At 43.8% G+C, this 22,495-nt stretch overlaps 1 protein-coding gene across 1 annotated transcript; it reads left to right on the top strand.

Annotated features, from left to right (window-relative positions):
- Nucleotides 1-3,704: 3,704 nt before the first annotated feature.
- Nucleotides 3,705-13,431, top strand: DES (desmin). The gene is made up of 9 exons (XM_051983492.1): nt 3,705-4,356; nt 7,133-7,193; nt 7,330-7,425; nt 7,590-7,751; nt 7,943-8,068; nt 8,398-8,618; nt 10,977-11,020; nt 12,160-12,242; nt 12,491-13,431. The coding sequence occupies exons 1-9, from the start codon at nt 3,773-3,775 to the stop codon at nt 12,530-12,532; spliced, it is 1,419 nt and encodes a 472-aa protein (XP_051839452.1). The 5' UTR covers nt 3,705-3,772; the 3' UTR covers nt 12,533-13,431.
- Nucleotides 13,432-22,495: the final 9,064 nt, after the last annotated feature.

Raw genomic sequence — 22,495 nt, 5'->3', positions numbered from 1 at the left:
TACATCTTGGGCAGTGACGATAGAAGGACAATGGATGGGGCCAAATTGACAAGAAAGAGGAGAGTGAATTGGCTTGCTTTTCAGGACATGTTCAGGGTTTTTAGTGAGCTTCAACTACTTCTACACACATACCCCCACACACCCCCACATCCACCCAAATACATGCATTCACACACACACACACACACACACACACACACACACACACACACACACACACATACTTAAAAAAAATACAATATGTCCCTTGCAAGGCTATAAGGCTGAGAATCATGGATCATGAATCCTGAAAAATCATCTTGTGGAAGAACCTAAAGGACAGTAGACAGATACATACATAGCAGGTACATGTGGGCAGCAGCAAATCACTAGGCTTGTATGCAAGAAAAGATATTTAAAAAGGAGCAGGTAGTCATAAAGGAGGGAAGAGGACTCACACTCCCAAAATATGTATAGCAGCTCTTTTTGTGGCAGCAAAGAATTGGAAAACGATGGATGCTCATCAGTTGGGGAATGGTTGAATAAGTTGTGATATGTGAAGGTAATGGAATATTATTGTTCTATAAAAAATGACAAACAAATTGAATTTAGAAAGTCTTAGAAAGATTTACATGGATTGATGTTGAACAAAACAAAAAGATATTGTATACAACAACAGCAAGATTTTGAGATGATTCCCTATGAAAGACATGGTTCTTCTCAGCAATTCAGTGATCCAAGACAATCCCAATAGACTTTGGATAGAAAATGCCATCTGCATTCAGAAAGAGCTATGAAGAATGAATGTAAATCAACACATGCCATGTTCACTTTTTTTTCCTATTTCTTGTTTTTTTTTTCTTGTAGTTTTTCCCTTTTGTTCTGATTTTTCTTTCCCAACATGATTCACAAATGTGTATTTAAAAAATTAATGTACATATATAACCAGAAAAAATGTAAAAACATTATTTTACATGTAACTAGAAAATAAAAAAATATTGAATTAAAAAAGGAGAAAAAATGGGAGCAGCTTGGTGGCACAGTGCATAGAATATCAACCGTGGAGTTTGGAGGATCTGAGTTCAAAAGTGACCTTCAAAATTGACAATTATTAGCTGTGTAACCTTAGGCATATCATTCAATCCTGACTGCCAGAAAGAACGAAAGAAAGAGAGAGAGAGAGAGAGAGAGAGAGAGAAACGGAGGGAGGGAGGGAGGGAAGGAGGAAGGAAGGAAGGAAGGAAGGAAGGAAGGAAGGAAGGAAGGAAGGAAGGAAGGAAGGAAGGAAGGAAGGAAGGAAGGAAGGAAGGAAGAAAAGTTATGAAAGCTGCAATCAAGGAAACATTCAGAAAAGGAGTTGGGCAAGTCACATAGTAAGAGCACGAGATGACAGATGACAACTGAGGTCTGCATTTGTACCCACCAAATGGAAAACTATGTGGGGTAAGCCCTCCAATGTGCTCGGAAGATTCTTGAAGGAGAATTTATGAGAGGCCATGAACAAGACTAGCAGAAATGGATGTCCTAGTGTAGGGAGTGCTCACCTTGATATCACTGACCCATTGATCAATGTTATTATTATTCTCTTGATGCCCACTAGAAATTTACATTCTAAATGTGTGGATATGAAGGATACCCACACCCAAAGGACATATCTAGAGGCACACAGATCCACTTAGCAATTTCAGGAATGTTTATTGGAGGAAATGCTATTCATGACAGATTTTTATTAATGGGACTTGGGTGAGGGGAGGGGAAAAGTTCATTGTGTGTAACTGAACTTTTTGGAAAGTCCCATCTCTTCAAGAATACTATATAGTCTTGGCATTAAAAAGTGCATTGGACTTTTGTCACAGCAAGTCATGATGACTTTTACACTTTTACTGGATTCTCAGTGACCTCCAGTCCCTCCCTCCTCTGGCTCCCCCTCCCCAAGCCCCTAAGTTCCCTATACTCCTCCACCAGCCTCTCACTGTTCTCCTGTTTCCTATGCCCAGGCTCCTATGTTCCAGGCTTGCCGCATTCTCTTCTCTATAAATACCTTATGGCCCAACTCTGGTATTTAGGGTTGGCAGCTGTTGCTGCCAGGAACATGGCCGAGTCTGACAAGCAGGCTCCGAACAAGATACACAAACCCCTGGGATGTATGTGTCAGGGTGTTGCTGCTGGTTTGGGGAGGGAGGAAATGGCCAAGGGGTATGGATCAGAAAAATAGGTCTAAGGTGGTGGGCAGGAGGAGGTCCTGGGGAAGGAGGAAGGTATCGGTTCTGAGGCAAGGAATGCAAGGGCTATAGGGTAATTGCTAATTTGGTTACTGATATCAGGCCAGGTCGTTACTCTGAGAAATCACCCTGTTGTTTATACCACTCAGAATATAAACAGTCCAATCCTGGGTTTGGATAAGGAAAGAGGGAGAGAAGTCCAGGGAGAAAAGTACAAGACTAGAAACTGAGACACAATTCTCTGACATGTACCCACAGTCCATATAACTGAATGGATTCTGGGGTCCTGGGTTCCATCCATTGTGGTAACCTCTGGGTTAGCTTCCTTCATTCTTTGCCTGGTAGAAGAGAGGATCTCTAGTCTTTAGATCTCAGCCTTATCTTAAGCATCAATGGAACGAGACCTTCAAACAGTGAAACCTGAGATCAAATCCAGCCTCAGACATTTAGATGCGTGGCATTGGGCAAATCATTGAACCTCTCCCAGCCTCAGTTTCTTTATCTGTAAAATAGAACTTCATGAAGGGACATCTCTAGTCATTCTGATCTGTCTCTGGCCACTGGACCTCAGATGGCTCTGGAGGGGAAAATGAGGCAGGTGACCTTGTACAGCCGTATTCACTTAAATACGAGTCACTTGCATCTCACAGCATCACCTTCCTGATATCATGGACAAAGGACAAACAGCAACAACAAAGTAGGACTAAAAAGAGCACTTACCTCTAGGTTGTACAACAACAACACATATAAAGTATTATATATAAACAGTAGCTATTAACTCTTTCAGTTCTCATTCTGAGGAAAGGACATGGAAATAATAGCTATTCAGCTTTCTGTGGTCAGGAGGAAGGAGGGACATATCTCCAAGAATCACAGACCATTTTCCAGGTGGGATCCCCAATTTAGTCCCCAAAGAGGGAGAAGATGCAATCAGGGGCTTCTGAAAGAAGACTTTGTTATAGAGAGGGCTGGTCCTGATGAAACCCAGAATCAGGGCTGAGATGCTTCCTCTCATTATCATGGGGATCCTTACTCCTTCCTTCTACTTTCCTTTGCTCTGTAAAGGGGTGTCTTAGGGAGCGGGAACTGGCCTGTGATGAAGCTCAGACTCCTTACTGGGGTGTTTATGTAGGTCTCAGTATGATGGATGCCTCCCTAACTATTTGTCTCCACTCTTTGCTCTCTGTAATGGAGAAGGCTAGCTCTCCCAGCTAAGAATGGGGGGACTGAGCCCAGAGTCTGCTCCACTTTGGTTTCCTTTTCCATCCCAGGGCCTCCAAGCCTTGCCATTTCTTCAGCCTGGGGTCCCTGCCTCTGCTCTAGGGGAGGCCTCAGTGGGGATGAGTTTGGTGTGTGGAGCCCTTCCCCCGCCCTGCTTTGTCTCGCCTTCCCTCCCCCACTCAGGGGCCAGGGAACTTTGCTGGCAGGACAGTGGGATCCTGCAGCTGTCAGGAGGAGGGGCGGGTAGGGGGTTGATGTCAGGAGGGATACAAATAGCCGCCTCCGCGAGGGGCCCTGTCTCCCCCTCAGCACATCCTCACTCCAGCTGTCCAGCGGGTCTGCCAGCCACCATGAGCCAGTCCTACTCCTCCAGCCAGCGCGTGTCCTCCTACCGGCGCACCTTTGGGGGGGCCCCAAACTTCTCTCTGGGCTCCCCGCTGAGCTCGCCCTCCTTCCCCAGGGCGGCCTTCGGCTCCAAAGGCTCCTCCAGCTCCGTGTCTTCCCGCGTGTACCAGGTGTCCCGCAGCTCCGGGGGAGCCGGGGGCTTGGGGGCCTTCCGCAGCAGCCGCCTGGGGGTGCCCCGCGCCACCGCCGCCTCTTCTTACGGGGCGGGCGAGCTGCTGGATTTCAACTTGGCCGACGCCGTGAACCAGGAGTTCCTGACCACCCGCACCAATGAGAAGGTGGAGCTGCAAGAGCTCAATGACCGCTTCGCCAACTACATCGAGAAGGTGCGCTTCCTGGAGCAGCAGAACGCGGTGCTGGCCGCCGAGGTGAACAGGCTCAAGGGCCGGGAGCCCACGCGCATAGCCGAGCTCTACGAGGAGGAGCTCCGCGAGCTGCGGCGCCAGGTGGAGGTGCTCACCAACCAGCGCGCGCGAGTGGACGTGGAGCGCGACAACCTTCTGGACGACCTCCAGCGGCTCAAGGCCAGGTGACCGCGCCCCGGCCCCCCTCCGCTCCCTGCCCGGGCCCCCGAGGTCACACTAGACCCTGAACGGAGGAAGGAGAGAGGGACTGGGCTGGGAGCTGGGGGGCTGGGGGCATGGGCTCTTAGGACTCGGGGAGGCGGGGATCCTCGAACGCTGGAGCCACAGGAGGGTTTGGGAGAGGGCTTATTTTGTAGAAGGAATGGAGGCCCAGGCAGAGGGGAAGAGACTTTCGAGTCAGAATTACAGATTTTAAACTAGGAGACGATGGATTCCTCCCCTTCATTTTATAAATGAGTAAGCTGATTTACCCAGGGGTTGTGTTTTGCTCCAAGTCCCACAATTATAAAGCGGCACCAGTGGGTGCCCGTAAAGGTCCCAGTGCTTCTGATTCCAAATCCTGCCCATTTCCACTAGGCCATACTGTCTCAACTGTCAGAGTATTTTGTCTCTATCCAACGTCGTGCTGGCTCCTGGGACACCTGTCCCTGGTTGTCTGGGCTTGGCAGGGAGAGGGTCTGGTCCTGGAAAGGATGGGGTGGGGGTGGGGGCAGCCTAGAGAAACTGAGGCTCTGGAGAACTGCCTTCTCAAGTACCCAAAGCATTTTCAAAGACTCAGAGAATTTTAGAGCTAAAAAGGGCCCAGACATCCATGTTGGTGGTTGGGTATGGAGGTGGAGAGGGAAAGAGCAGGGGTACCCCTGAAAGTGGAGAATAGTTAGTGGAAGACTTAGTCCTCAGGGACTAACCTAATACCTAAGGGATTTGATCTCAAAACAAAGGGCTTACAGAGGTATGAGCAGTGGGGGATTGAGTGTAGGGGTGGGGGCTCTTTGGCCCAGGGTATTTTGTCCCCTAATCACACTCTATTTCCCAACCCCTGTAACTGGGGAGAGGGAGGAGCCTCCTAGGCAGGGCCTCCTCCCAACCACTCTACCCCATTAAGGTGTTATCATTATCAAGACCAGTGAATCAGCTTGAGTTTGGACTAGTTTCCAGATCAAAGAGTCTCCCCAGCAGACTTCCTAGCTGTTAGTAGTTAATAGTAGCTAGTCCTATGACTTCTGGGGTAGAATTCCCTTCCTTGGCAGCTTAGTACAGTGGAAAGAATATAGCAGTTGGAATCAAGGTTCAAGTTCTCGTTCTATATCTAGGATGGGGTGTGACCCTGAGCAAGTCATTTAACCAGTTTGGACAATTTCCACATCTGTAGATGGTGGGACAAGATGATGTCTAATACAACTCCAAATCTACTCAATCTATGCTTCTATACTAATCCATATATCTTAGACACCATTTTAAATCGATACAAAGCTCCTCAATTCTATTATTGAGTTATTTCATCCTTTAGTGAACCTAAAGCCAACCCTTTCTGCCAATTTATGTATCATAAGCTTAGTGAGGGTGTGTTGGGCAGGTGCCAGTCAGAATAACATAGGCTATATGATCATATATTTAGAGCTAGGAGGGATCTTGGAGTGACACCCCTCCTTTCAGGTCTAACATTCTGTGATTTTCTGAGCAGCTCCCTGGGGGAAGCTAACAGCTGTGCTAAATCCCAAGAACCTATATTTTCCCTACTCCCATCCCAGGCACTTTAAGAGGCCCCAACACCCTACAAATTCTTTCTTTTGGGTAGCTCTGGGTATCCCAGTAGTAAAACAAGCATTGAATTTGGTGTCAGATAATTTCTAGAATCACTTTGTCTTTGCAGGCCCCAGGTTCCTCATCTGTAAAATGAGGAGTTTGGAGTAAATGATCTCAAAAGCTATTTACTGCTCTAAATCCTTCAATCTCTGAGTCAAACTGTTAGTGCTCTGAGCCCAAGGAAATACACTGAGATTGTCCTAGTCTTGAGAATAAAGGGTACAAGGGATGCTAGAAGGTACATGGGACAAACATTGCCCAGGGTAAGAAGGGGGGAATAGAGAAGGGCTGTGGTCTAAAGAATGGTTTGGGGGGAATAGGGGAAGTTGGGCTTGCCAAGGTGGTAAAGCTAAAAACAGTGGGACCCAAAAGAAGTTTGGTTCTTATATTAGCTTTTCAATTTTCCATTAGTCCTATCCCTAACCTCCTTAGCAGTCTAGCTGAATACTCTCTCAATGTGGTCCCATCTTTCTCAGAGGGGTACAAATCCAGTAGGAGAGTCACTCCTTGGACCCTCCCATTCAGGAAGTGAAAAGAGGGGTATGGTACCCTCTGTCTCTATCCTTACCCATGCCAGCTCCTAAATCCCATCCTCAAGGGGACAATATAAGAATACAGGAATCGATAGGCCCTGGCCCTCACATTGATTAACTTGTGACCTTGGGCAAAAACTTTCCTGACCTTCTTTCCTAATCAATTAAATGAAGGCATGCTTGCACAACTTACATCACAAAATTATGAGAAAGAGAAATATAATGTAGTAGTGTGAAGCAGTTTGGGACAGTGGAAAGGAGACTGGTTTTTAGAATCTCCTTATTGTTGGGTCTGTTCGCTATAGCATTTGTTGTTGGACTGGTTCTTTAAATATTGAGCCTGAGGTTCCCCATCTGTAAAGTGGGGATAATAATATCCATATTATCTATAGACTTGTGAGGAAAGCCCTTCATAAACCTGAAAATGTCATATAAGTGTTAGTTATTTTTAGTCTGTCCCCTCCCTGGTCAGCTCTTCAGCCCTATCCTTCTGTCCCTGTGTCCCATGCCCCCTGAGCCAGGCTGCTTAGGACTTGAGCCTGCAGCCCCGCCCTTTTTGCCCCATCCATCATTCCCTTGACTATCTGTGTGTTCCATCCAGACTGCAGGAGGAGATCCAGCTGAAGGAAGAAGCTGAGAATAATCTGGCTGCTTTCAGGGCGGTAAGTTGAGTTCCCCTGAGACCCTCCCATCCCTGGCCTGTCTCCATGACCCTGTCCATTTTCAGACTGACCTTTGCTGGTCACTGTGTCTTGAGCTGTTGTTCTCTTTCTTCTCCCCACCCAAACTCTTGGCCAGGATGTGGATGCAGCCACGCTGGCTCGAATTGACTTGGAGCGCAGAATTGAATCTTTGAATGAGGAGATCGCCTTCCTTAAGAAAGTCCACGAAGAGGTAAGCTCTCTTCCCTTTCCCCAGGGGAGCACATACTCAGCCTATCCCAGGGATGTTGGATCTAGGAGAGACTGCTCAGCTGGGGGAAAAACGGAGAGTTTGGGGGAGGAAGATAGAGGGAAGTCCATAAATCTGATCCAAAGCCCATCTTCTAACTTCTGTAGGAGATCCGTGAACTCCAGGCTCAGCTCCAGGAGCAGCAAGTCCAGGTAGAAATGGATGTATCTAAGCCAGACCTGACAGCCGCGCTTAGGGACATCCGGGCCCAGTATGAGACCATTGCTGCCAAGAATATCTCTGAAGCTGAGGAATGGTACAAGTCCAAGGTGGGTAGACTTGAGCCAATCTGCTCCTTATCTTCCAAGTCCCTTCTCAAAGCTTCTGACTTTGAGAGAAGATGGTAAACAGTGGTCTTCACTCAAGGGGGAGGAATTCTTTTTTATCACTTCCCCTGGGCTAGAGTCTTTACTTCTTCATGGAGAGTGATGGATACCCTCTGATCCCTGGTGTCCCACAGGTCTCCGACCTGACCCAAGCAGCCAACAAGAACAATGACGCACTCAGACAAGCCAAACAAGAGATGATGGAATACCGGCACCAGATCCAGTCTTACACCTGTGAGATTGATGCACTCAAAGGCACTGTAAGTACTAGAAACCTGACTTCCGTAACACTAACTAGCTGGATGATCTTGGCTGAATCTTTTTACCCCCGGCCTTCAGTTTCTTTATCTGTAAAATGAGTGTGATTATTTTCCCAACTCATCTCATTTGCAAATCTTAAACCACTAAAGGCATATAAGTTATTATAATTATGATTCTGTGCCACTTTTTCAGCTCTTATGTTCCTTCTACATCACTTCCTCTAAAACACTAAGGTTCCCTTTTCTTTGCTTGGACCACTAAAGACCACAGCTCAGAAGCTTACCTATCTACCTCTTATTCCTTTTCTTCCCTGGTCATCTCCCCCCAGAATGATTCATTGATGAGACAGATGCGGGAGCTGGAGGATCGATTTGCCAGCGAGGCAAATGGTTACCAGGATAACATCGCTCGGCTTGAGGAGGAGATCCGACACCTAAAGGATGAGATGGCCCGGCATCTACGAGAGTATCAAGACTTACTTAATGTCAAGATGGCATTGGATGTGGAAATTGCCACCTACAGAAAGCTACTGGAGGGCGAGGAGAGCAGGTGGGATAGAACTGGGACGCCCTGGGAGGGGAAGGTTGGAGACCGTTCACTGAGCCTATGGGATGTATAATTTTGCCCAGGGACAGTGGTAGGGGAGTGAAGTGGGTGGGATGAAGAGACCCAGTTCCTGTCCTGAATATCAGTCTTTGTCAGGAGTAGAGAGAGGGAAATTAGAGGAAGAGAATAAGAATGATGAACAGATCGAATCATAGGCTGTCTGCGCTAGAAGTGATTGCCCTTGTTCTAGAAAAAGAGAAAACTGAAACTCCAAGGGAGACTATAAGAACCAGGAATAGGGGAAGAAGAATTGATCCTGAACAAGATCTGAGCTAAAACCAGGGCAAGGTCACAAACAAGTGTTCACAAAGATAGCTATTCCAGAAAGGAGAGCTGGGAAGGCAGGAATTGAATCTGAAAGTAAAAGCTGAAAGTGGATAGTGTTCTTCATGGTGCAAGATCAGGAAAACAGCACAAAGTAGAGAAAGCACAGAGCTGCAATGACTATAATTTGTCTCAGGAGAAATCATCCTGATTTAGGGGCCTTTTATAGATGTTTTTCACTGAAGCACTGGACCTGGACACTCAATATTGACAGGCTAATGGAGAAGTAGGGAACTTAAAAATTTTTTTTCATGATAAAATTATATATAAAATCATAAAGTCCAAAAGATTTATAGTATGTTAAAAGGACTATGTATACATACTTATATTATAAAAAAGGCATAGAAATAAATATCAACTTCTGTGATAATAATAATAATAATAATAATAATAATAATAATAATAATCCAATATCTTATTTGTTTTTTTGTATACTTTTGATCTCTACAGAAACTTTTTCTATCAAGGTCCACTGATTCATTTACTGAAAATAATAGTTGAGTACTATAAAAGTAAAATTTTAAAATAGTTTAATAAGAGTAATAGTAATAGCAAGCATTAGTATAGCATAAGGTACTGGGCTAAGCACTTTGTAATTTTAAACTGCTTTGATCATGATAAATATCCTGGGAGGTAGATATTATTATCTTCATTTTACAGATACGGAAACTGAGGCAAATTAAGGTGAAATAATCTGTCCAAGGTCACACAGCTTATAAGTATTTAAGGCCAAATTTGAATTCAGATTTTCTTGATTCAAGGACCAATGCTCTATCTACTGTGCTACTGAACTGCCTTAAGTCCATTTTTAAAGAAAGAAATTAATAATATGCTTTTAAAATGGGAATGTAAAATTATAATCAACAGATAATTTTTATAAATTAGGCTCGGCTAAGGGATAGAAGATAGAGAGGATAGATAGAGAAGAGAGGGAGAGAAAAGTGAAATTAATAGTTTCGGGGTAGTAGCTAAAAGAGATACAAGGGGATGAGGCACATGTTTACAAATGGAACAATAGTCTAAAAGAAAGAGAAGCAGTCAGAGACAAAAGGGAAGAGAGAGAGAGGGACAGATACAGAGAGAGGGATAGAGATAGAGACAAATGGAGAGAGACAGACAGACAGGGAAGGAGGCAAAAAAGAAGGAAGGAAGAAAGAGGGGGAGAGACAGGGAGAGATAAAGACAAATAAATGTCAATGCTTTTTTATTTATTTATTTATTTTTGCTGAGGCAAAAACAAAAACAAAAACAAACAAACAAATAAAAAACAGCCAGGAAATGGTAAGTGTCTGAGGCCAAATTTGAGCTTAGATCCTCCTGACTTCAGGGCTAGTGCCCTCTTCACTATACCGGCTAGTTGTCCCCTTTCAATGCTTTTTAAAAACATTTTTTACAGCTATAGGAACAAGTGGTCAATAGCCAATTAATACCATGAACTGCATAAAATTAACCTGAGAACAGGTTTTGATCCATAGACTGGAGGTTCTTCACTTTACTTTAAAATTCCCATTATATTTGCATTTATGTATAGAAATAGCTGGCTGCTATGTTGACCTGATTTGGTGACAGATGGTTGAATGTTCATGGGGTCAAAGATTGACCGTGGTAATCCCTCCAAGGATGACAAATTTCTACGGTATTTGTCTGTCCACCTCAATCTACCCCCTAGATCTTTGTCCACAGTTTGGGACTGGCATTCAAAATCCATCCTTTGAACAGTATCTGAATAGAATGACAGGCAGAGGGTGCTATGGGCCCAGAGAGGTAGTTGGGAATGGAGGAGAAAGCGCCTTTAGATCACTTCCTAGATCTCAGTTTCTTTGTTAAATGAGGCTGTTGTACTAGATGTTCTCCAACAGCCTTTCTAGTGCTTCAGGGAGAAAGAGAAAACTTGTTCTTGGAGGAGGGAGAACCAGGGAAAGATAGGAGAAAAATAATTTCCTAATCTATCTTGGACATGTGGTATTTTCTCCTCAGGATCAACCTCCCTATCCAGAGCTTCTCGGCCCTCAATTTCAGAGGTGAGTGTGTGTGTTAGTCAAGGGAGCAGCCCAAGGCTGGGTGGAATTCTGGAGCATAGGGTGTGGTAGGAGGTGATGGGGCTGTGTGTGTGTGTGTGTGTGTGTGTGTGTGTGTGTGTGTGACAACCAATAGGAAAGGGGGAGGATGGAGCTGTAGAAATGGAGACAGATCAGGGAGGGCGCTGTGTGGATAGGAGCCAAGGAAGAGAAGATTCTTGGGATCTGGTAAGTAGGAGCAGAGAGAAATGTGCTAGTGGGTACATATGGGATGGAGGTGTGACCCTGTTGTCCCTGCTACACTAGTTAGCTAGTCCTTTCAGTATGTGATTACTAGTCCTTGTGTGTGATCTAGGAGTGTTAGGAAGCTCATGTACTTGGTCAGTGCCATAAACCCTAAAGGGACTGGAGATTTGAAGTAGGATTACAGCAGACTTATGAATATTATAAAACAAATAACCTCACCATTGTAAAGCACTTGGTACTTTCCAAATTTCTTTCATCTATGACACCCTATTAGATCATCACAACCACCTTATGAGGTAGGCAAAGAAAATAAGAGTTTTTCCAGTTTTTCCCATTTGAGAGATGAGAAGACTGAGGTATATAGCTACTAAATAACTTGCTTAAGACACATTATTAATTAATGATAGACACATAGTTTACTTTCCTTTCTGGGAGAGCAAAGCTACCTCCCTCTATAGGCTCCCCAAGGAAACGCGGAAGGGTTGGGCTCCTGGGATGGGGGGAGGTCCCAGGAGTTCAAGATTGGCTAGTACCGGCAGAGGGAATGAAGTGAGAGGGGGCATCTTGAGCTGACTCATTCCCTCGGGGGTTCCCCTGACTTTCAGGTTAGGCCCCAGCCTGGAGCCCCTGTGGCCACAGGTCTGAGTCACAGTGATGCCTTGGGAGCCCAACCACTCCTGAGACTCAAGGCTCATCCAAATCTATCAGATAGTTAGGATTAGGATACATTTTTCCTGGCAGACTGGACCCAATCTGGGGTGGGTGCTGACAAGGGTGGGGTGGAGTTTGATAGAAACGGGTTGCTGTAAAAAGGAGGACCAGGATAAAGGGAAGGAGCCTGTGGGTATCAAATCTTGGAAACTTGAGCTGAGTTAATTTTATGTGTGATGTTACAGAGACAAGTCCTGAACAGAGGGGCTCTGAGGTACATACCAAGAAGACAGTGATGATCAAGACCATCGAGACCCGAGATGGAGAAGTGAGTATGACCCCTGGTTCTCCATCCCTTTTGGCCTCAGAGGTTGGAGGGGAAGTGGCAGAGTGGGGGCGGCCAGCTGGACTTCATACAAACGCTGGTCTGAATGTCAGTTGCTTAGGTCACAGCTGGTTCGTTCTTGGGGTTTCCCTTGCTGAGGGATTGAAGATGCCGGGGCTTTGGTTCAGCCCAATTAGAGGGATTGGGGAAGGAGGGAACAGGAGATGAGCTGAGTGAGTTTCTCCCCACAGGTTGTCAGTGAGGCTACGCAACAGCAACATGAGGTGCTCTAAAAGCAAAGAAGCTACCAGAGGCACCCCCCACAGCCCAAGACTGCCTCCCATTACATCACCACCTTGAAACCAGCTTCCACTGATTCTGAGACTCCCCGAAGGCTTTCTCCTCACTGCCTTCCTCACCATCCATTCCTTCCTCACAGCCAGGTTCCCGCCAAGTCCTCCCACGGCCCCCTGCCCAGCCCCGAGTGTCTGCAGTCCCCTGTGTTGAAGTGAAGTCTTAGATTTGTTGGAGCCCACAGTGAGATGTTTGCCTTACTTTGGCCCTCTGCCCTACACCCTCCCACTCCTACTCTTGTGGAGAGAGGTAGCAGAGGCACTAGCTGCCCCTCTGACACAGGGGTCTGTCCTGCTCCAGTTAGTGCCCTGGAATGGGACCGGAGCACAGGGAGGGCAGAGAGCCTTTTATCCTTTCCTTCTGCTTCCTTGATCCTCCTCTCTGCCTTCCTAGCCAAGTTCAAGTTTTTGAGTAGAATACTCTGACTTGGAACAATTCATCTCCACCTTATAAATGTCCTTTGACCTTTCTCCTCCCATTAATTCATGGTGAGGAGATAGGTCACCCTCAGGAAGCCAGTGGTATACCTGGGGGATTGGACCCCTGCTGGGTGGGTGGGTGGGGATAACCAATGTCCTTTCCTTGTTCTCTCACCCCTGCCCTAAGGTGGACCTGGGGAAATAGGGGCTGCAAGAAGGAACTCTGAAGGTGCTGGATGTGGGAGCAGGAGATAGAGAATGAGAGAGGGTGTGGGAGATGCTGAAGAGGAGAGAAGACAGAGTCAGAGAGTGATTTTGGGCTGGTGGGCAGGGGAGGAGCCCATCACTCCCTTGTCCTCCCCTGCCTGGGGCGCCTCCTGGGCAGTAACAATAAAAACAGAGCACATATCTAACACAGACTACTGGTTAGCTTTCTTTCTTGCTGTCTTTCTCTGTTATCTCCTGGTATGTGGACCATGCAGCATCCCCTAAACTTTTCAATACCCTTCCCCAATTTAACAATTCTTAGAACTCTGAACATTTGCTTATTTCCACTTTGGTGTCTATTTGGATCTCTAAAAGCATCCACGACCCTTTCTCCTCCCACCCCAACACTCCCCTAATCTTTTCTTCAGGTCAGCAAAATTTAATAAGTGCTTATTAATAACAAATTATTATTATTTAATAAGTTCCAGGCATTGTGTTAAATGCACAAGAAAGGAAAAATATGATCACAGACCATAAGAAGTTTATATTCAGATGAGGGCAGGGATATGTACAAATAACTGACTACAAAATATATACAATATAAATGTAAGATAATATGACAGGAAAGGCAGTTGGGTGGTGCAGTAGACAGAGTACCAGAATTGAGTTAGAGTAATAGACACTGACTGTGTGAACCTGGGCAAGTCACTTCATCCTGTCTGCCTCAGTTTCCTCATCTGTAAAATGAGCTGGAAAAGGAAATGGCAAACTACTCTAGTATCTCTTCCAAGAAAACCTCAAATAGGGTCAGGAAGTGTCCAATACAACTAAACAATGAATTAACAACAAAAACAAGACATTAACAATATCACAGGGAAGATGAGAGTAGGAGACAGAGAAAGGCCTCCTACAGAAAGTGATCCTTGAGCTGATTCTTGAAGGAAGCCACGAAGGTAAAGGAAGAACATCCCAGGCATTAAAACATGCTTGTTTATGGGTGTGTGTTGTAGAGTGTGTGTGTGTGTGTGGGGGGGGGGACTTGTGGTAGTATCTGGATGACCCTTAGTTATTTCTATTGTTTCACCACAGTTTATTTCCCATTTCAATTTCAATCAACCTAGATGGGAGAGGAAAGAAGGGCCTTCAATGAAAGAGAGGTTTGGTCAAGGAAAGGTGAAGTCTGTCCAAGGTCTGAGTATGGCTTACCCTACTACTCAGGATATTTACCTCCATCTGCAGAGAGGAATGACCACCTGCAGAAGAGAGGGTAGGGTTGGATAAGGAAAGCCTCTCCAAGGGACATTCTCTTTTCCTTCTTTCTTCCTTCCTTCCTTCCTTCCTTCCTTCCTTCCTTCCTTCCTTCCTTCCTTCCTTCCTTCCTTCCTTCCTTCCTTCCTTCCTTTTTCTTTCTTTCTTTCTTTCTTTCTTTCTTTCTTTCTTCTTCTTCTTCTTTCTTTCTTCCTTCCTTCTTTCCTTCTTTCTTTCTCTCTTTCTTTCTCTCTCTCTCTCTTTCTTTCTTTCCCTCTTTCTTTCTTTCTTTCTTTCTTTCTTTCTTTTCTTTCTTTCTTCCTTTCTTCCTTCCTTCTTTCCTTCTTTCTTTCTTTCTTTCTCTCTTTCTTTATTTCTTCTTCTTCTTCTTCTTCTTTTTTTGCTGAAGCAATTGGAGTTAAATGACTTGCCCAGGATCACACAGCCAGGAAGTGTTAAGTGTCTGAGGTCAAATTTGAACTCAGGTCCTCCAGACTTCAGGACTGGTACTCTATCCACTGTAACATCTAGCTGCCCCTCAAAGAACATTCTCCAGAAATGGTACTTTCTGAGTAGGGGAGAGGAAGGTTTCTTATTTTCCTCACACTAGAGCTCATACTTGGCTTTGATGAAGAGAAAAGAAGTCTGGATCCCAGAGCAGACACAATTCCACTGAAATAAAATAATATTTGTATAGAATTTAGCATAGAGCCTGGCACATAACAGGTGTTCATAAATAAATGTTTATTCCCTTCCTTTGCTTCTATGGAAGTGAATCCTGCAGCTAGGTGAACATATTCACTTTCAGCATGTTGCTCAATCAATTAACATATATTGAAACAGGAGAGATAGAGCTGTATATTGTAGATGTTATGAAGATAGAAATGAAAGGTTTTAGTAACAGATTGGATATGGGCAATGAGAAAGAATGAGGAGTTGAGGATGACATCTAGATTGTGAGCCTGGGTGATTGATTAGGAGTATGATGTTACTATTGACAAAAAGGGAAATAAGGATGATCAGAGGGGAGAAAGATCATGAGTTTAGTTTTGGACATAGTAAATTTAAGATGTTCATGGGACTTCCAGTTTGAGATGTTGTGAAAGACAGTTGGAGATGGGAAATCAGAGGTATAGGGCAAGTTTAGGGCTGAACGAGTCATCTGAGAGTCATCTGGACTAAAATGATCATTGGAACCAGGGGAACTGATATCACTGTCACTCTTTGTGTGTGGGGGAGGGAGAGGGGTTATGTGTGACTCCAGGAGTCCCTGGGATTCATGATCTAGTGGCAACTTAGCTTCCCCAAAGAATCAACATCCCTTCTTTTCCAAGAAAGAATAATATTGAGCAAAGAGGTTACTTTTGAATATGATGGTAATGAAAAATCCTGAAACCAGGCAATTCAAGAATAAATGAAGCTTTATTAGGCATCTCCACGTGCAAAGCTCTTGTGTTGGGTATTGAAGATACAAAGGCAAAAAGGAAGAACAATGTCTTCCTTCAATGACCTTATATTCTACTGAATAAACACAGTATGCACTGTATATGGATAAGTCAATAAAAGATAATTTAAAGAGTGTTTATTGTTAGGGGTACCAGAAGAGATAGTTTTCCTCCAATGAGGGAGAAGTGCAGTCAGGGGAAGGTCTGAATTGACCTACCTTTCATAGGAGGTACCAACATGAGTTGGGACTTGAAGGAGCAAGATTCTAAGAAGTGGCAAAAAAAAAAAAAAAAAAAAGGGCAGGAAATGGAAGTCCAAATCCAAGGAAGAACAAATAAGCTATATAGATGGGGCATAGAGTATCCATGCAGGAGGAAATTGTGTTCAGAAAGATAGGCTGGAGATAGATTGTAAAGGGGTTTAAATTCTAGGCTGAAGCATTTGTATTTTATTCTAGAGGCAAAGGGAATCACTTAAGGGTCTAATCTCTGGATTGGAGAAAAGAAAAACTGTAAGTAAGGTGAGCAATTAGGTCCTTTTGCATAAAGCCAAGTGAAAAGTGATGAGGGTCTGAATTTAGGGTGGTGACTGGTAAATGGAGAGAAAACAATAGATGGTGCTGTAGATAGCACATTGGGCCTACGCTCAGGAGGGTTTGAATTCAAATATGATCTCAGACACTTACTGTGTGACCTGAACAAGTCACATAACCCTGATTTCCAGAGAGAGAAACAGACAGACAGATAGACAGACAGAGAGAGGCAAAGGGAGACTAAGAGAGCAGAGAGAGACTTAGAGACAGAGAGGGAAAGAGGGAGTAAAAACAAGAGAGAGAGGAAGAGAGAGGAAAAGAGAGTGGGAGAGAGGGAGAGGGAAAGAAAGGAAGGAGAGAAAGGGGAGGGAGAGGGAGAGGGAGAAAGAAAGAGAAGAGGAGACAGTGTGTATGTGTGTGTGTGTGTGTGTGTGTGTGTGTGAGAGAGAGAGAGAGAGAGAGAGAGAGAGACAGAGAGACAGAGAGACAGAGACAGAGAGAGAGAGAGAGACAGAGAGAGACAGAGAGACAGAGACAGAGAGAGAGAGAGAGACAGAGAGAGAGAGAGAGAGAGAGAGAGAGAAGAGAGAGAGAGAGAGAGAGAGAGAGAGAGAGAGAGAGGAGAAAAGCAGATCGAGAGCGAGAGTGAGGGGGTAGAGTGAGAGAGGAAATCGAAGGGGGACGAAGGGGGGAGGGGAGAAAGAAAGAAAAGGAGAGGGAGAAAATGAGAAAGATTCGAAACAGATGGGAGAGGTCTGGTGTCAATCCCAACAATATTAAGTGCTACTGTGTATCCAAATGTATCCAAACATGGAGTCAGGAGGACCTGAGTCCAAATTTGACCCAGGCAAGTCACTTAAGCCTGTGTGCCTCATTTTCCTCATCTGTCAAAGGAAATGGCAAACCAATTCAGTGTCTGCCAAAAAAACCCCAAATTGGGTCATGAAGAGTAGGCCCGTAAATGACTGAAGAACAGCAATACAGATCAGCCACTGGGCTACATATGCACTCAGAAGGCAAAAAAAGGTAAAAGCAGTTCCTGTTCTCAAAGAGCTCAAGTGTAATGAGGAGACAGCATACAAACATCAGTGGGAAAAAAAAGGTGTATACAAAATAAATTGGAGATAATCAACAGAAGGAAGGCAATACCATTAAATGGGAACAGGGAAAGTCTTGGGAAAGGTGGGATTTTAGTTGATACTCGAAGAAAAACAGGAGCAAGAGATTGGAAGGGAGAGAATCCTAGGTTTAGGAAACAGTGAAAATATCTTGGGAGTTGAGAAATTGAGTGTGAAAAACCATATGGTCAATGTCACTGGGACAAAGAGTCTCACAAACCTAAAATTAACAGTTAATTAGCTACAAGTCCAAGGCCTGAAGCTTGAGAGACTTGGTAACTGAAAGGTGGCAGCACCTTTAACAGAAATAGGAGGAGGGAATGGTTTAAGGTGTCAGTGTATGGGACAGGAGGCTCAGGTGGTGTGAAGGAGATCCCAGGGCTCTTATACAAAATCCAAATCAGTTTCAGGGAATCCAAACTGAAGTGAGAGCAGAGACTGCCCCAAAGATTATCAGAGCCCATGCTCCTTGATTTGCCTGTCCTCATTCCTCCTTGGCATCTAAGCAATAACTTGGAAAAACAGCTTTCAGGAAAGGAAATGGCTTAGTAAATGATGTTAAAAACAAAAACAAAATCTGAATTTGTCATCCAGTCAACTGAATCCAATCATATCATCCTCCAGAGAAAGCTTGTCCATAATCAGGGGGCTGAAGAAGATGTTCTCTAAAAGTCCCTCCTAAATATAAATTCTCTACAAGTTCCTCCTAAATATAAATTCTCTACCCTTTTGACTCTCCCTCCCCGTCCCCAGTGCAGGCAGCGTTTGCTATTCATTTTAGCTTGCATTCCATTTGTAAGCCAATGTGAGTCATCCAATAAAATTCCCTACCTGAAACAAGATTCTGCTCACTATCCTCAACATGTGCTCATCCATCTAAGTTTCTACTTAAACACTTCCAGTAACTGGGAGCTCAGCATCTCATAAGGCAACCTGGTTGATTTTCAGAGAACTCAAAATATTCAGAATTCATTCTCCCTTTACTCTCCCTCCCACCCCCACCGCTATTTTTTAATCACTGAAAACTCCCTTCACTGTACTCCAACACCCCTCAACAAATTTCCCCAGAGAGGTCTAATCAGCAGAAGCTTAACTTACATGGAGAGGAAGTGAGCCACCTCCTGATTGATGAATCCGAACCACCCTCCTCCCATTGTTATAAAGCATCATCATACCCCTTACCCCAAATGACCAAATACTGTCTGACCTGGGTATCCAGCCCAGAGATCTTCTGTAATCAAAACGGATGTGGGTTGGGCTAGCTTCCAGGTTTCTCAGGTGCCTCTCCTTTCTATCCCACAAATGAATTCCCCTCCCAGCCAAGGAATTCCCAGTTTCCACCCTGGGCCACTCCTGAGATTTAGTTTAAGAAAAGGTCTTGGAGGAACACGTCTGTTTTGTCACCCCCAAGGCAGTAAGGAGTGTCAGTATGTGTTCTCTTAGCTTAGGCAGTAAGCCCAAGAACAATGTGGGGTATAGGCAGAGGGACATATGAGGGAATCTTTATTAGGCTGCACAGAACAGCCTGTCCTGAGGGAGAGCAGCCAGAGATCCATTCCTGGAGTGTCTTCTGTTCAGCCACATATGGGAGAATGTTCACTCCAGCAGGGGGTGCCAGTCACGAAGAAACTCATCTAATGGTGGGGGCTCAAGCATTAAATCTCATACAATAGATACGTAGGACACAGCACACAGAGAAATGGGGACACAGTTGCATATAGACTGACAGAGTAATGCATGCACAGGATTTCTCCCCTCTTTCCTTCCTACAATTCCTGTGCCCTTTCTATACAAGATAGCACTCTGGACACACAAAAATTAGTTGCTCATTCTCTTTGTTTCTCTCTCCCCTCCTCTTTCTCTTTATCCTTCCTTTTCCTCTCTCCCTCCTTTTCCCCCTCCTCCTTTCTCTTTCTCTGTCTTTCTTTGCCACCTATCTTATTCTCTACCTTACATATCTCACACACACACACACACACACACACACATCCCAAATTGGAAGCCATTTTGATCCACACTTAAAAATCCTTTCTACATTCCCCTCTCCCCTTTCCAGCTACTTTTTTTTTTTTTTTTTTTTTTTTTTGGTATTATCTTCCCCCATTAAATTGTAAGCTCCTTGAGAGAAGGAAATTTTTTTTTCTTATTTTTAAGTTCAGAACTTAGCACTGTCTGTCACATAATAGGTGTTTAATAAATGTTTTGAATTGAATTGAAATGGGAGAGCAGCCTCTAAATTAGGTCCTCTAGAGAGGAGAAACACCTTCCTTTTTTGTGTAATTCTAATTATTAGGAAGTTTTTCCTAATACTGAAACAGAAGCTGTTTTTCTTATGGCTATTTGCTCTGCCCTCCAGAACCCAAGGGAATCAGTCTTATCCTCTTTCAGAGGTCACCTGTCACCTGTTCAAGAATTTGAATTATTCCTGTAACTCTTCTCCAAGCTAAACATGCAGGCAACAACCTAACTGCAATAATGACATTCCTATGCTGTTTTCTAGGTTACAGATTATGCTTTTCTCATTTTCACAAGGATCCATTCAATTAGCATTTTTAAAGGACCTTCTATGTGCTGAATACAAAAATGAAATAGTGCTTGCCCTTAAGGAGCTTATGTTCTTCTTCATATGGTAAATTCTATTCTTTAAATGCAACATTAATGTACAGATAATACTTTTATCAATCTTTGTATTTCTTTGGTTGCTGATACTATACTTTATGCTTGTTAGCATTTAACAGATATTTGTTGAATAAGTGATTCAATGAATGTGAATGAACAAATCTATTAAATTGGTAAGGTAGATTGTATTATGCCAATTTTGTTAACAAGACTGAGATTAACTAGAAAAACCAGGGTTGTATAATCAGTAATTATTCCTTCTTTTTTTTAAATAAAAATTTTTAAAAATAAATTTTTTATTTTTCCCAATTACATGTAAAATAATTTTAAATATTCACTTTTTAAAATATTGAGTTCCAAATTCTCTCCCTCTGTCCCTTTCTTCCTCCTTCCCTGAGATTGTAATCAATTGTAAGTAAAAACATGTGCAATCATGAAAAACATATTTCCATATTAGTCATGTTGTGGAATAATTACCTCTTCTTGATCAAACTAAGCCTTTCCTAACCTCAATATAATTGTTCTCTTTTCCACTGCTTTCTACTGCATAGCAGCAGTTAAGAGTGCCATAATATGCAAAATATTGGGCATGGCATCAGAAAAATCTGTGTTCAAATGCAGCCTCAGACACAGCTAGTAAGCTGTGTGACCCTAGACAACTCACTTCGCCTCTACCTGCCTCAGTTTCCTAATTTGTAAAATGAAGATAATAACCTCTATCTCCCTGTCAGAATTTATCATATGAAGAATATAAGCTCCTTAAGGGCAGGCACTATTTCATTTTTGTACTCAACACATAGTAAGCCCTTAATAAAAACTAATAGAATGAATCCTTGTGAGAATGAGAAAAGTATAATCTGTAACTTAGAAAACATTAAATGAGATCATAATTTTTAGGTGCCTGGCATATAGTAGATACATAATAAATGCTCCCTTTCTTCCTATAAACCAGAGAAATTAGAGGTATTCTTATACCCTTTAGAATAGGAGAACTCTAGGATTTGAGGAATATCCCATTCCCTGTCTCCCTTTCCTTGGATTTTTTCTTACTCCACAGAGCCAAAAACTTTACTCAGCCTATCAAGGTTTTTGTTCCATAATACATAGACAGGGAGGATGAGGAGAGAAGTTGGAATTTCTAGGATGGGGAGTCTGGGCTTGGGCTCCCCTAATCAGCTGAGGGGAAATAGGGAGGAAAGAGGCCAAAGTCCTGAGATCCTGAACCCCTAGCTTTAGCTTGGGTGTATAGGTGAGAAAAATGATGTGGAGATTATTGCCCAGGTTAAAGATGTAGGGCCAGGGAAATGGGCACCAGAAAGAAGGTGGAGGAGACAAAGAGATTCTCTGGTATTCTGCCTTAGTCAGACCTTATCTAGAATGTTATGTTCAACTTTGGGTGACACATTTTAGTAATAACATTATCTAATTAGGGAGGACCCACTTGCTTGTATTCAAGTACTTAAAAGGTTGTTATATAGAAGAAAGATGAGACTTGTTATTATGCTTGAACATGAAGGGCAACAAGGGTCAATAATGGGAAGTTTCAGACAATTAGATTTTAGCTCTATATAAGGAGAGAATTCTCAGCAGTTAGAGCTGTCCATTGTAGGATCATGGGCTGAATCACCATCTTCGTCATCATCATCATCATCTTCCTCCTCCTCACAACTGATATAGAGAACTTTAAGGTTCACATACAATATCTCATTTAGTTTTCACAATAAACCTGTGAAATAGGAACTGTGTATAGGTAGTGAGCTCTCCATCAAGTGGAATTTAGATGACCCCTTATTGTGAATGAAGTTGAGGGAGTTCTTGATTTGAATGAAAGTTCTGCAAGGTCCCTTCTGATGCCAGAGAGTGTGTTTTTCTTTTTTCTTTTCTATTTTTTTGAGTCTGTTTTTTTGTCTGCTCAGCTCTTCCTTTACTTTCCCCCCACCTTTCTCTTGTCCCCTCTTCCCCACCACATTCCTTTCCTTTTCTTTCTACAGTTTACATCAGGCTTAAGGGAGGAGGATAGAAAGGGACTCAGATAATAATCCTCTTCTCTGAGAGTGTGGGCTGGGGTGGGGGGTTGGAGGCTGGTATGGGAGAGGCTTCATAAACATAAGAGTCAATGATTAACATGAAATCTCTGAGTAAGGGAGAGTGTGGGGGTGAAGGCTGGAAGAAGGATAAGAGAAGGGGCCCTGTCCATATTCCCACTTCTGCTGCCCCCTCCCTTTGCTATTACACAGGCAACCCGAGCTGGGGTCCTAAAAATAGCCCCCAGTCGAGGCGTAGCCACCAGCCGCCCCGGTGACCTTCTGGGTG

This window comes from Antechinus flavipes, chromosome 3 (assembly GCF_016432865.1).
Source record: "Antechinus flavipes isolate AdamAnt ecotype Samford, QLD, Australia chromosome 3, AdamAnt_v2, whole genome shotgun sequence".
NCBI classification, from domain to species: domain Eukaryota; kingdom Metazoa; phylum Chordata; class Mammalia; order Dasyuromorphia; family Dasyuridae; genus Antechinus; species Antechinus flavipes.
Note: the sequence above shows the minus strand (reverse complement) of the source record. Positions and strands in the feature narration are given on the sequence as shown.

Coding starts and splice junctions, on each gene's coding strand:
- DES (XM_051983492.1), top strand. CDS start 3,773: ATGAGCCAGTCCTACTCCTCCAGCCAGCGCGTGTCCTCCTACCGGCGC. Junction 7,752..7,942: donor AGGAATGGTACAAGTCCAAG/GTGGGTAGACTT, acceptor GGTGTCCCACAG/GTCTCCGACCTGACCCAAGC. Junction 11,021..12,159: donor CTCGGCCCTCAATTTCAGAG/GTGAGTGTGTGT, acceptor GTGATGTTACAG/AGACAAGTCCTGAACAGAGG.